Raw genomic sequence first — 15146 nt, 5'->3', positions numbered from 1 at the left:
TCTTAAAGTCCCATCCATCCATCTCCACGATGGGGAAACACCTGCAAATTGATAGGTCCTGTTCTGGTGTCGGCAGAGCGTTTCCATAGTTTCTCAGCCTTTGCCAGACTCGCTGTCTAGATGAGAGGCTGCAGAGCAAATGCAGTTGTTAAGAGCGTTGGCTCTGGTGTCAGCACCTGTATTCCAGTCTTAGCTCTGCCACTTGTCAGTTGTGGCATCTGGCAAGTTATTCAGTTTCACTTGGTCTCATTTCCATGACTATTCCATGCATGTAAAAAGTAGTGACCACCGGGGACTTCCCTGGTGGCCCAGTGGTTGGGAATCCAATGCACAGTGTGGGGGCCGCAGGTTCAGGCCTTAGTCAGGGAACTGAGATCCCACATGCCATGGAGCATCCAAGCCCGTGTAGCCAACCGGTGAGCCCATGTGCCACAGCTGGAGAGGCTGCGCATTGCAACAAAGGATTCCACGTGCTACAACTAAGACCTGACGCAGCAAATAAATAGCACTTAAAAAAGAGTAGTCACCATTTACTTGGATTATTGTACAGAATAAATGAGATCATGCATAGAAAGTGCCTAACATGGCACAGAATAAGTACTCATTAATTCATACCTTCTAGCGTTATTATTAGAAATATTACTGTATTAAGTTCCAGTTAGATTTGGATGGCTTTAAGTCTTTTTGAAATCACCGATGTGTCTATTTGTTTCCAGTCATTGTCCTAATTGTTTAGTTTAACTCAGGCAGTTCTTTTATTCTGGATTTGGGGATTCCTCATTTTGTGCCTCCTAATACCATATACCTTTCCACGTGATAAAGAAGCTAAGATGTGGTACTTATCATGCCTTGGAATGATGTTGACTGTCTCAAAAGCTGTATGAAATTGTGGTTTTATTTTAACCATATTCATTACCTTTGTATTAAACTGAATCTTTTTGAAAAACCAATTATACAAAATTTTTAAAATAATAAAATAGCATGTTTTATCATTTATTTTTCCTGATTATAAAAGTAATGTATATTTTTGTAGAAAATCAGGAAAACTATAGAAAAGTATTAATAAAATGAAATATTAAAAAATTTCCTATAGTGTGATCATAATATTGCACCAGAGTGCTACTTTTTGATATAAATCAGATCATTCTACTTCCCTGCTCTCCATACTTCATTTCCCAGAGAGGCCATGGCCTGAAGGCCTACGGGTCTGCCCACTTACTGCATGCTTCTACCTCAGTCCTCCCACCGCCTTGGCTCTTAGCTCCAGCCACTCAGCCTTCTTGCAGTTCCTCACAGCCTCTGCCTCAACTACTCCTCCTCAACTACTACTACACATAACCACAGACTCACTGCCTTACTTCCTTCAAATCTTTGCTCAAATATCACCTTATCAGAGCCTTTCCCAGGTCACCTAAAGTAATCACCTAAATCATCTTTTTCTGATTTTATGTTATCTGATTGTGTCTTCTCTGTTGACATCTTTTTCATTAGAGGGCAGGGCCTTTGTTAAATTCACTGACCTTTCCCAGAACCTACAGTGCCTGGCATAAAGGAGATACTTAGTAAATATTTGTGGACTGAATGCATCCTACTGCTTAGAAGTAACTATGGACGTCTTTGTTTTCTTCCTGTTTCTTTTCTGTATTTATGCATGTCTGTATGCGTGTATTTTTACTATTTGTGTGACTGTATATTTAAACAGTTTATATAGTTCTATGGTCTGCTGCTTTCATTTAATTTTATGAGCCTTTTCCAGCATTGTTTAACATTCTTCATAATCGTAACTTTTCGTCTCACTCCATTGAATACAAATTCCACCCCACCTGCTGTTATTGGAAGTTTTGTTTTCATTTTGGTTTTTAACTCTCTTTTCAGAAGGGCCTACACTGCATCTCTGGGAGAGACAGCAGTTGCATTTGACTTTGGGCCATTGTCAGCAGTCCCGAAGCACATATTTGGACAAAAAGGCAAAGAAGAAGTAGCAGCTTACCCTCTGTACATCTTATATGAGAATGGGGAGACTTTCCTTACATACATTAGTCTGTTGCACAGGTAAGCTGAGGGGGAACCCACCTGAAGTGAAGGTCAAGCTTGTGCTACAGTATAGATTGTCATGGTTGGACCTGGGGTCCATGTTTATGAGTTTGTGGAAATATTGCAGCCTTTCAATGCTGGCTTGCCCATTTTGGAGAGAAAGTTTGTACAGATCATTTGACCTCTTTTTCTTCATATTATTTGGGTAAGTTCTATAGAATAATCTCTTAAGGCTGGATTTGTGTTCACAAAGTCTAATCAATCAAAAAGTATTTACAGATGGTCCCCAACTTAGTCAGACTTACGATTTTATGATGGCACAAAACCAGTTACATTTAGGAGAAACTATACTTTTAAGTTTTTCATTGATTTTTTTTTTCCCAGGATAGTGATAGTCAGTTGATAGCTTCTTGTGATGCTGGGCAGTGAGCACAGCCCCCAGTCAGCCACACGATCAGAAAGGTAAAGAGCTGACACACTTACAGCCATTCTGTGTATCATTCTCAGTATAGTACTCAATAAATTAGAGATATTTAACACTTCATTATAAAATAGGCTTCATGTTAGACAAGTTTGCCCAATTGTAGACTAATGTGAATGTTCCGAGCACATTTAAGGTAGGCTCGACTAAGCTATGATGTTTGGTAGGTAAGGTGTATTAAATCCTTTTTTGACTTAAAATATTTTCAACTTAACAATGAATTTATTGGAATGTAACTCCACCTTAAGTCAAGGAAGATCTGTATCGTGGATCTTATGTGAACAAGGTACCATGGGGATGGTGAGACATGGTAATCTGGTCTTGTAATGTCCCAGCTGTGGGGAAGAGACTTACATAACCATGGAAAGGTAATGATTTAGACTATGTTCATGGTACATGAAAGCTCAGAGGAAGGAGAGATGATTCTGACTGAAAAAGTTAAGGAGGTTTTCATAGAGAAGGACTGTGTCATATGGAACTTAAGGCTTTACTGCAGGATTAAATGAAGCATCAATGACCATTTTAGTCAGAAGTGTAGCTTGAAGTCAAGTATGAAAATAGGCAAGTGCAAGTGTCGTTCAAGGTCCCAGTGATTAAACACTTGGGACTAGAGATGAAGATTCAGGTAGGGAGCCTTTAGGGATAAACCTGGAGGTATCTGTGCAGGGAAAACTTGGTGGAGTCAAGTACCTAGTTAAGGGATGTGGAGTCTTTTCTGTAGGAATAGGGTAATAGGAAGACAGTGATGGTTTCTAAACGAGGATAAAACAGTTGGCTGGAGAGGGACTGGGAACGGAGGGACTTCTAAAGAAACTGTTCCAAAATTTAGCTTACAGTCTTCAAGAGTTTAAACTCTGGTGGTAATGTGAGGGAGAAATGAACATAGTAAATACTACAAAGGAAGGGTCAATAAGACTTAGTTGCTCTTTGGATAAGGGAGTGAGGCATTGACACAAATAGGTCAGGAAAGACAACTAATTTGAAATTAATAATTCCAATAATTTGGAAGTATTCCGTGGACAGCTGGAAATACAGGACTAGAGAGAAAACTGTTCTGGTGAAAGAGTCAGTAGAGTGTAAGAATTCTGGGAAAGTTCGTAATTAGGCATAGGGCCCAAGGCTGAACATCATGATTTATTTATAAATCAGCTTAATAGATATTTATTCAGGGCTCAATATGTGGCAGAATGTGGGAATACAAGATCAAAGGCAGAGTCCCTGCTGTGTGGTTCCTTGTTCATCAGAAAGTCATGCTACAAACCAAAACTCGTACAACTTGAGTAGAGTGGTGAAGGCATAAACCACAGTGAACTGAGGGCTGGCCCCTCTCAGCCTCTGCACTGCTGACAGGGGCTGCCCTGGGGGGCGATGCTCAGCAGCATCTCTGGCCTCTAGACACCAGTAACCTGTCCCCGTCCTCCCAGCTGTGGCAGCCACAAATGTCTCCAGATGTCACCAGCATCCCCTTGGGGACAAAATTATCTCCAGTAGAAAAGCACCAAAGAGGTGGAAATTGAATGGGAAAGTGAAAAAGTGGAGACATTGGGAATAGACTATATTTTTAATCCGTGTCTGATAGCTGGAGACAGAGTCCAAAAGGGTTTTAAGTGATAGGTATGGTCTTCTGTCAACATTTCCCGAGGATGTTTCACTCTTTTTTTAGCCCTGGGAGTGTGGGCAAGCTGTTGGGCCCGTTGCCCATGCATCCTGCTGCTGAAGATAACTATGGCTACGATGCTTGTGCTGTGCTCTGCTTACCATGTGTCCCTAACATCCTGGTGATTGCTACTGAATCAGGAATGCTGTATCACTGTGTTGTGCTGGAGGGGGAAGAAGAAGATGACCAAACAGTAAGTCGGGTGATCGTGGGCCATATTCGTATCTCCAACACTGGGGACAGTTCTTAGAATGGTATGAAGGCTTCGTATAGGAGGAATTTTGTACTTTACATGTGTGTGCATGTGCTCAGTTGTGTCCGACTCTGCCACTCTGTGGACTGTAGCCTGCCAGGCTTCTCTGTCCATGGGATTCTCCAGGCAAGAATACTAGAGTGGGTTGCCATAGCCTCCTCTGGGGGATCTTCCTGACCCAGAGATCGAACCCATATCTCCTGTGTCTCCTGCATTGCAGGCAGATGCTTTACCTGCTGAGCTACGTATCTGGCACTTACTTTGGAATTTTATATCTGGCACTATTTTGGAAACTTAACACTCAAAATTAATTGAAGCCCACTCTAAATACTTAAATTGAAAAAAGTTAGGATGTACCCAGCTTATTGGTCCAGCAGCCTACATGTTTTTTAACTCTAAACTGCTACGTTTGGTGACAAGTGTAAAGAACCTTTGAATAACTGAATTGGCTCTTCTCTAAATTTGTGTGTTTACATCTTCCCAAGAGCAGAGAAGCCTTTTATTCTCTTTGAAGAAGCACAGTGTTGGAATAGAGGGTGGAATTAAGAAAAGTTTGGAAGCACTATTTGATGCAGCTTTTTGCTTCTGTTTTTAGGTGTGTACATTTCAAAAGAACATGAAACACTAAAGTTACAGTGCAGGTTTTTTGTTTGTTTTTTTTCAGTCAGAAAAGTCCTGGGATTCCAGGGCTGACCTCATTCCATCTCTGTATGTGTTTGAGTGTGTTGAGTTGGAGCTTGCCCTGAAACTGGCATCTGGAGAGGATGAGCCCTTTGATTCTGACTTTTCTTGTCCAATCAAACTTCACAGAGGTAAAGTGTTCACTAAATTTAGTTCTTATATCTCATTATATTTATATGAGATTATCACAGACCATTTCTGTGTAATTTGCTTTTTGTGTGGTTCCAGCCTTTAAAAATTTGACTGCTAGGTTCTTTTGGCCTTTTAGCCACAACATTACACTGTAGATTCAAGAAAAGCAGATTTCCCAAGTTTTCATTCAGATCGTGGTCTTCAGGCGGGATCAACTCAGATTTATAATAGTCATTTCTTCCCCTGGTCTAATCAAAAGTAGGTTCATTATTCAAATTGTTAAATGTATGCAAACTTTAATAAACTGTAAAAATAATTTTTAAAATAAAGTGATAATATACTTATATTAAGATATCTCTTTAAAATAACTTTCTTCATTTGAGAACATACTATCTTGTTATACCCAGACCCATTTGAATGTTACCTTTTTATCTTTTTTTTCTTTTGCTTTAACTTACCTGGCTTGGCTCCAGAGCTTTCTGGCAGCTTATCTCTTCATCTAGGAGCTCTTGGCTAAACTGCTGAGACAGTCACCGAGTGTGTCACATGTATCCCTGAGACTCAGAGTGGTTGAGTGGAAGGAGTTGGTAACTAAGAGTCTGGAGGGTCCTAGGTCTTAGTTGCAGCTCTAACATTAATCGGCTCTGTAGCATTGGACATTTATTCAGCCTCTCTGATCATTAATTTTCTCACCTAAAAATAATAGGGATAACATCAGATGATCTCTAAAGTGCCTTCTGACATAAAAATCCTATAATCCTATTTGCTCCTCAACTTTTTCTTAATCTCCTCTAGGATCTAGGTGTCTTCCCTGAGAAGAATGAGGAACAAAAGCCTCCTCAGTCAGGAATAATGGGGTGAACCTTCATAGTTTTCCTCTCTTCAGTCCAGAGAAAGGGAGTTCAGTCCTGAAGCAGCCTGCCCTAATCTGCTTACAGTCTTATTAGCCAGTTTTCCCAGGTTTAGTAATACTGGCTTCAACTCTGTACTAAAGTATAGTCTAACATTTAAGAGCATAGTAGCCTTTATATAATAAACCAGCAAAGAGAACTCATTGGGCATGTCTGGTCTCTTAACTGGAGAGAGAGAGTCTAAATATTAAGTCTCAGAACTTTGCTTTATAGACGAGGAAATTGAGACCTAGTGAGGTAAAGTAACGTAAACTAACTGGTTTCCTTATAGATACATATGTCTTGGGGAAATCTTAATTGTAGGCTTTTTTCTTGATTCTTTGAATAAGAGAACATTTTCATATATGAAACTAATAAATTTTTTGCTCATTCATGTTTGTACTTAAAGCATATTACAATCACTGAAACATTCCCAGATTTTTAATGACATAAATGAATGGTTTATGTTACCACATATCTTGTCAGGGGTGTCTAGCAAATTTACTACTGCAATTACTAGTATTTCCTTTTTTCATAATAGATTCTGTCACATCCAAATATTAGGGTTTTTCTGTTGACTTCAGCACCACAGACACATTTCAAAAAGCCATTTTAAACAATAGGAAACCTAATGAGATGATTTGAGCTTTGGAAGTCGCAAACTAAGTCTAAGGTGCAGGCAAATGAAAAGAAACTTTTCAGTACTTTATTGTTCAGAGATGATTACCACAGAGATTGCCAGAAGCCTTTTTTTTTTTTACTGTTCATAACATAATGCTATTTTCAGAGGTGTTATGCAGAACCCCAACATATAAAACAGATAATATAATATTTACATTTACTTACTATAAACTCGGCAGTAAGAAAGTGAGGATGTTAGATAAAAGAAAAATTTGGTTTAGGAGCTTATGGTTGACAGTTGCCATCTTAAATCAGCTTTAGTATATACATTTTTTTTTAATATCTTGTTTTCATTGTTTAATGTTTTAAAAATCCTGAGTCACAGGGATAAATATAAAAAAAGTTCATCTTTTAGTTTAACAATAGTGTTACTGATAACTAGGGCTTCAAAGAAATAGAGGAAAAACTAGAGAAATTTTCATTAAAATTATGTAATAACTGCTCATATTTCTTGGTGTAAATATAAATACAAAAATTATATCTAAAATTTCAACAAACAATTCTCTGTAAGTCAACATTATCAGGACAAGTAAAACTGCACGTTTCACACCTGACTTACCATCTGTGACAGGACTGTTCACTAAGCTGCTGTGCTGAAGTCTTTTCAGCACCTGTGCTGGAGGAGTGCAGTAGCTTCAACAGTTTCATGTAAGTAGATGTGTGCGAGCACAGGTTTTTTAGAGCTAGAGCCTTTCTTACCATTTTATTTTGAAAACTGTAAATAAATCCACAGAGATGGACAGAAAGGCATAAGTCCGTTCCTTGATAGCAAGTGTTTATGTTCGATGAACTCGGTGTTAATACTTGGGAAAAGAACATATTTGAAATGAGTTTCTTAATTATACTTTTAAAATGTGTTTGAAAACTAAAGTCATGTTTTTAAATTCCCAAACCCCTGACATAGTGCCACAGTATGAAGGTCCTATTGACCTTGCAGCACTTCCGTCACCAGATGCATTTGTGGCCTACTCAGGTGAATTCTCTTAGTTTTCTAGTGGCTTCCTTTATGTTGATTCCATTTTCAGATCCCAAGTGTCCTTCAAGATACCACTGCACTCATGAAGCTGGTGTACACAGTGTGGGGCTAACTTGGATTCATAAACTTCACAAGTTTCTTGGGTCAGGTGAGTTTTTTCACTTTTCAGTATGTTTCATAGAGTCTATCAAAAATTTGTTTGGAACAGAAAAACAATAGAGGTTATGACACCAAAAGATAGTTCTTTGAAAAGATCAGCAAAATTGACAGACCTATAGGTAAACTGACCAAGAAATAAAGACTCAAGTTACTACAGTGAGAAATGAAAGGGGCTATTCCTGCTGACCATACAGAAATATGAGATTATAAGGATATACCAAGAACAAAAGATGGTAAGGGAATACCAAGAACAACTGTATGCCAATTAGATAAGCTAAATGAGATGGACAGATTTCTGGAAAGATACAAATCAACAAAACTGACTAAAAAAATCTGAATAGACCTATTATATAACAGTATATAACATGAGATTGAATCAGTAATCAAAACTGATTTTGATCACTGTGCTTTGCTCAGTCATGTTTGATTCTTTGCAACCCCCTCCCTGGGGGTAGCCCGCCAGGCTCCTCTATCCATGGAATTTTCCCAGCACGAATACTGGAGTGGGTTACCATTTCCTACTCCAGGGGATCTTCCTGACCCAGGGATCAAACCCACATCTCTTATGTCTCCTGCATTAGCAGGAGGATTCTTTACTACTGTACCACCTAGGAAGCCCTTTGAAGAATTAATACCAGTCTTCATAAACTCTTACAAAAAATAGAGGAGAAAACACTTCCCTGATCACTTTATAAGGATAATATTACGATAAAAGCCAGACAACAGCATCCAAGAAAAGAAGACTAGAGACTAATATCTCTTATGAGTATAGATGTAAAAAACAATCTTGAAAAACAGGAACAAAAGTTGGAGGACCCACTTTGCAATTTCAAAACTAATTTGAAAGGTACAGTAATCAAAACAATATGATAATTGGTATAAGCATAGAGATATAGGTCAATGAATAGAATTGAGAGTCCAGAAATATACTCTTACATTTATAATAAGTTGGTTTCAGCAGGGGTCCTAGAACAATTACATGGGGGAAAGAATAGTCTTTTCAACAGATGGTGCTGGGACAAGTGTACATCTACGTGCAAGAATGAAATTGGACCATTACCTCACGCCAGACACAAAAATGACTCAAAATTGATCAAAGACTAAAATATGAAAACAAAAATGATATACCACGTAGAAGACACTAAAAACCACCTACAGAATGGGGTAAATATTTGCTATCCGTATATCTTGATAATGGATTTGTGTTCTATAATGTGTTCTTTTGTAGATGAAGAAGATAAGGACAGTTTACAGGAACTGGCTACAGAACAGAAATGCTTTGTAGAACACATTCTTTGTACAAAGCCACTGCCGTGCAGGTAAGGACCTTCTCGCCCTTGTAAACACAGATAGTAGCTGTTTCAGTAGTTCAGGTCCATGTGTATATGTGCATATTACACTCACACGTAGACAGGATTCTTCACCCCAAAAGAATCTCTTCTTCAAAAGCTCCCCTCTGCCCATGGCCCCTCCACATTGTGTCCTCTGTCTCAGAGGTGTTCCCCTGTCATAACCCCAGGCTTCACTTGACTGACTCTGATTCTCTCTGATCTTAATATCATTTTATAGAGGGTTCCCTTGATTTCCCAGAACCCCTTCAAATTCTTCTGTTCTTTATCTTTGAAGCACATATTTATATTCATGTTTGTGTTTATTTACTGTCACCCCTACTAGAATATATATGTTTCATGAAGGCCGAGACCATGTCTGTTTCATACTTTTATATATACATATAATTTATTTTTGGCTGTGCTGGGTCTTCCCTGCGCCACAGTCTTCTCTAGTTGCACCAAGCGGGGACTATTCTTCATTGCAGTGGGACGGCTTCTCATTGTGGCTTCTCTTGTTGCAGAGCACAGGCTCAGTAGTTGTGGCACATGGGCTTAGTTGCTCCAAGGCATGTGGGATCTTCCCAGACCAGGGATTGAACTCATGTCTCCTGCAATGGCAGGTGGATTCTCTACCACTGAGCCACCAGAGAAGCCCTGTTTCATACTTAATTTATACCATCACCTCATGTCTGTACACTGAAGTGTCTCGACAGGGTGCCTGGGATAATCTCAGTAAATATTTGATGACTAGAATAAACCAAAATAGGTTCCGCTGGGAAGGGCCTAGAGTGAGTAGAGGAGACCTGAGCAGGGAGTCAGCACTTTCTTCCAAGCAGCGAGTGGAGGATGAGGAACCCAGCCCAGGAGGAAACTGGAGTAAAAGACTGCCAGAGAGACTGAAAGAGAACCCGGGAAAGATGCTTGGGAGGAGGATGTTTCAAAGAGGAGGCAGTGGGCAGCAGCCTCAAATAAGCACAGCAGAGCATTGCAGAGAGGTGAAGTGTCCACATGGGGGCTCATCAGGAACCACAGAGAAAGGCTTTGGGGGGCCGGAGAGGACAGCACAGGTGAAAAATGAATGGGGAAAACAGGTAATAAAAATCTCACGTATAAACATTTCATAAACAGGTAAAATTAAACAGTATTGAATACGAATGGATATGTACATAGGTAGGAAAGCTATAAAACAAAACCAGAACCTGAGTATCATAGAAATCAAGTGGAAGGTTGTAGTCAGGGAGAGTCACATGGGAGGTCTAAGGCCCCTGCGGTGTTCTAAGTCTTGGCCTGGAGAGTGGTTGCAGAGTACACATATGTACTCCTTTTTTTGTATATTTCACACACTGAAAACACAAAATAAAAGTTTTAACTTCCCAGACTCCCCCCAACTCACCATCACTCCCCTCCCTCTGCAAAATAAGACAACTGAAAGATGTGGCCGGAGAAATAGTGCTGCAGGCTCCTGTCGAGAGACGGCTGGCTCTAAAGGGAGGGGAGTAGGTTGAGGAGAGTGCTTCAGATGGGACAGGTGTGAGCTGTTTATAAGCTGAGGGTGAGTAGACAGTGGGGAGGTTTGTGATCAGAGTCGATAGAGTGGTTCTCAGAAGAGGCGAGAGGGGATGGTGTCCACTGCGCAGGGGCAGAAACAAGCTGTGGGAGTGGGAGGAGCATACCGGCAGGAAAGACCGCTCCTGTCTGAGGTCCAGTTTTCAGTTTCTTCAGTGAAGTAAGAACCATGACTTGAGAGGAAGCTCCCTCCTGCTGTGCACGGTACAGTGAATCCTGTGACACCGATGCTGGCCTGCGTTGAATTTTTAATGTCAGAAAGACACTACTCAAGAGATTCTGAGCTCTTAACTGGGTTGGGTGCTGTGCTAGGTATGCAGAGGTCCCTGGGGCTTCTGGGCAGGTTGGGGAGAAAGACGCATAGAGAACCATCTTCATGGTATCGTGTTAACTGCTGAGATGACAGCAAGTACCAGGGGGCTGTGGGCCCCCGAGTGACCTGCAAGTCAGTGGCCTGCCTCAGGCTGCTGAGGGACAGCGTGATTCAGCCCCACTGGAGCTGTAAGTGGTACGGGTTTTACAGTCACCACCTCTGAGGTTACTGCCCTAATAGCATGTCCCAGGCAACTAGCCCAGGCCGGAGAAGGCCACAAGCCTCAGCCATGTGGTTGCTTTGATTCCACTGCCTTGGCTGCTCTGCAGTGTAACTATGGCTGTGTGTTCTTTTCAGGCAGCCAGCTCCGATTCGAGGATTCTGGATCGTCCCTGACATCCTGGGGCCAACGATGATCTGCATCACCAGTACCTACGAATGCCTCATCAGGCCTTTACTGTAAGTCCCACTCTTGTGTTCCCACACAGCTCTTGTTAATTCTGCAGAATCTAAGCTGGGATGCTGCCCTCAGTAACCAGACTGAAAATACATGGTTTATGCTCTGGCTTCTGACTGGAGGGTTGGAAGTGGGGTGTTTCTGTTGCTCCTGCCATTTCTGGAAGACTTTATTTTAGGCATAATTTCTGGCATCTCCTTTGGCTAGCAGAGTCGAGAGCTTTACTTCCAAGTGTAGAAAGAATACTAAAATACTGAACTCCATCATTAATATCAGTTAGATACATTCAGTGATTTTAAACTCTGTGTCAGGCTCAGAAGTACTAGCCATTTACCTGCACTGCATCCTATCATCAGGCCAGCGGGCTACAGTCCATGGGGTCACAAAGAGTTGGACACGACTGAGCGACTAAACCACCACACTACAAGGACAGCACTGTTATCCTCATTCCATTGACGAGGGAACAGGAATAGAGAGGTTAAGTAGATGCTGAAAGCATAGGGAACGAGAATGAGGCTGCAGATACGGGGCTTTCTGACTTAAAAGTCCACACTCACTCTTAATTTCTACATCTCTGCCAGCCTCACAGGCTCATCATAGAATGTGTAAAACTCCGAAAGAAAGGTGGTATGCAGCTGAACTCATAATTCTTGTTCCCCTTAAGAAACCCATAGTGAGCTACTGGTTATCTAGATACCTTCAAATCATTTTTCTGCCAACTCCCTGAAATATAAGTTGTCTATGTAAAGTAATGTTATTAATAAACTCCCAGGTTTGAATTATTGCAAAGTCATTCACTTGCCAAGCTGTTAAAGTCTTCAGACTTTGAAGCTTTCTGAAGTTATTGAGAGTTTTTGTTAACATATTATAGTTTCTTAACCCTCAGAATTCTGGATAAATGCAACATGTTTCCTGTACTTAAAGCAAGTATCTCCATGGTCAGTTTTATTTATTTTGCAGGAGCACAGTCCATCCAGCGTCTCCTCCCCTGCTTTGTACCCGAGAGGATGTTGAAGTAGCAGAGTCTCCCCTTCGTATTCTGGCTGAAACCCCGGATTCCTTTGAAAAGCATATTAGAAGCATTTTGCAACGTAGTGTTGCAAATCCAGCATTTTTGAAGTATGGGATTTAGGGCATATCTGTTTTTTGTTTTAATTTAGGGCTGTGTTGGGTCTTCATTGCTACATGTGAGCTTTCTCTAGTTTCAGTCGGCGGGGACTTCTCATTGCGGTGGCTTCTGTTGTTCCAGAGTACGGGCTCTGCTGCACGGGCTTCAGGAGTTGGTGGTGCATGGGCTTAGTTGCGCCGCAGCATGAGGGAATCTTAGATTCCGAACCAGAGATCGAACCCATGTCCCCTGTACTGGCAGGCAGGTCTTACCCACTGGACCACCAGGGAAGTCCCAGGGCATATCAGTTTTAAAAGGTGCCTCCCTTCTCTGTTTTGTAACTATTCTTCATCCTCTTTGTCCTCAGGTGTTTCTTTTCATATACTTTTTATTATGGTGGAAGAAACACAGGGCACCTTTAATCAGCTAGTGAGAACAGATGGAGAGAACAGATACCAGAGGGCATTTGAGAATAATAAACAGGAACTGTAAAAAGTAGTTATGTTTTGAGTTTGTTTTCAGCTGTTTTATTCAACTAAGGATAGAATTTTTTTTTTTAAGATCATCTGAAAAAGATATGGCTCCTCCTCCCGAAGAATGTCTTCAGCTCATCAGCAGAGCCACCCAGGTGTTCAGAGAACAGTACATTCTAAAACAGGACCTGGCAAAGGAGGAGATTCAGCGGAGGTAGGACGGCCTCTGTTCACAGACCAATCAGTCCCTGGCTGGTACCCGGCTTCTGATTAAACTTTTTTTGTTCTTGAAGGGTCAAGTTGTTATGTGACCAAAAAAAGAAACAATTAGAAGATCTCAATTATTGTCGAGAGGAGAGGTAAGTGCCAAGACCAGAGAGGAAACAAACAGTTCAGCTAGACTGGAGCTGGAGCTCTCCCTAATAAGCAACATTAGCGGCTTCACCATCATGGTGGACTCCTAGACTCTTGCTTTTTATGCCATTAGGAAAAGTCTACGGGAAATGGCTGAGCGCTTAGCCGACAAATACGAGGAAGCCAAGGAAAAACAGGAAGACATCATGAACAGGTCAGTGGGCTGTACAAACTGCATAACGTTCAGCTCCCCATTCAGGTACTACAGTGTTACAAGTTCTCAGGTGCTGTGTATCCTACAGAACCCAGTGCAGTGATGCTTTCCCCAAACCCACCCTGGAGGGCCCTCCTTCACAAGCACCAGATTCATACATGAGAAGCTTTAGTTGGGATTGTGTTCCTCCTAAGGAGCTGAGATCTTAAGCTGCGACCTTTGCTTATTACTTACTTCTTGCACAGGATGAAAAAAGTACTTCACAGTTTTCACTCTCAGCTCCCAGTTCTCTCTGACAGTGAGAGAGACATGAAGAAAGAATTACAGCTGATACCTGATCAACTTAGACATTTGGGCAATGCCATCAAACAGGTAGGAATGGATACAAGGTGGCTACATTTGGTTGGTACTTTTTAAAGTGTTCCTTCTACAGAAAATAATTCTGTCAAGTGTAAAAAGAATAGGCTAAAATAAATATTATGAAAATGTGTAGCAAATCACAGCTAAAGTGTCTGTGTTCTTTTTGATACTTAAGGTTACTATGAAAAAAGACTATCAACAACGAAAGATGGAAAAGGTACTGAGTCCTCAAAAGCCCACCATTACTCTCAGCGCCTACCAGCGAAAATGCATTCAGTCCATCCTGAAGGAGGAGTAAGTAGTAGTACTAATCAGCTGTTACTGCAAGGTGGTTTTTACTTCGCAGAACGCCAAAATCAACCTTTCTTTGCCCAGATAAGAGCATTTGACATTTTGCAAGTCAAGTAATTACCAAGACAGGAGGTCTATGATAGTGATAAATAAGGATTTAAGAGATGAGTATGGAGGGAGTGTCAAAATGGCTGTCTTCCTTTGTAATTCTGTTGGGTGGTCCCGGCGTGCCCCAGTGAATATGTTCAAAAATATTTCCAGCAGCAGCACTACTGTATTTGCTGCTGCTACCCTTAAATGAGTTACTATTACCATCCGTCTGAAACCTTAAGCCATTAATTGTAGCAAAACACTTCTAAGATATTTCAACATTACTAAATTCTTAAGAATCAATTATTAATGACTTATTAATTCATTGTATTCCCCCACTGTTTGATTTTACAGGGGTGAGCACATAAGAGAAATGGTGAAGCAAATTAACGACATCCGAAATCATGTAAACTTCTGAACCACCAAGAACAGACTCACATCTGAAGTTAACACATGTGCAGGCTTAATCTCATTATAAAATGAACAAGTAGCACTAATTTATAAAGAAGCAGGTGCCTTGTTAGCGTTATCAGTCTCATAATTTATAAAGAGGTATTCTGGATGAACTTTGGTGTGATTGTACATCCCTTTTTATACTGTTTTATAATTAATTGAATAAATGCTTGTATTAAAAAAAAAAAAAAA

General features: G+C 40.7%; 1 protein-coding gene across 2 annotated transcripts in view; it reads left to right on the top strand.

The window, feature by feature from the left end:
* Window positions 1–15146, top strand: part of NUP88 (nucleoporin 88) — a 22032-nt gene extending 6886 nt beyond the window's left edge. The window contains exons 6-18 of one of the 2 annotated variants that reach the window (XM_025280771.2): window positions 1879–2052; window positions 4179–4365; window positions 5090–5237; window positions 7835–7933; window positions 9173–9263; window positions 11512–11613; window positions 12572–12730; window positions 13281–13406; window positions 13486–13551; window positions 13680–13760; window positions 14006–14132; window positions 14296–14414; window positions 14856–15146. In XM_025280771.2, coding sequence (XP_025136556.1) covers window positions 1879–2052; window positions 4179–4365; window positions 5090–5237; window positions 7835–7933; window positions 9173–9263; window positions 11512–11613; window positions 12572–12730; window positions 13281–13406; window positions 13486–13551; window positions 13680–13760; window positions 14006–14132; window positions 14296–14414; window positions 14856–14919 — 1543 coding nt within the window. In that variant the 3' untranslated portion in view covers window positions 14920–15146. Of the gene's footprint in view, window positions 1–1875; window positions 2053–4178; window positions 4366–5089; window positions 5238–7834; window positions 7934–9172; window positions 9264–11511; window positions 11614–12571; window positions 12731–13280; window positions 13407–13485; window positions 13552–13679; window positions 13761–14005; window positions 14133–14295; window positions 14415–14855 lie in introns of both variants that reach the window. The other variant, XM_006060033.3, reaches the window with a different exon arrangement.

Source organism: Bubalus bubalis, chromosome 3 (genome assembly GCF_019923935.1).
Source record: "Bubalus bubalis isolate 160015118507 breed Murrah chromosome 3, NDDB_SH_1, whole genome shotgun sequence".
NCBI classification, from domain to species: Eukaryota; Metazoa; Chordata; class Mammalia; order Artiodactyla; family Bovidae; genus Bubalus; species Bubalus bubalis.
This window is presented reverse-complemented; position numbering and strand designations above follow the sequence as displayed.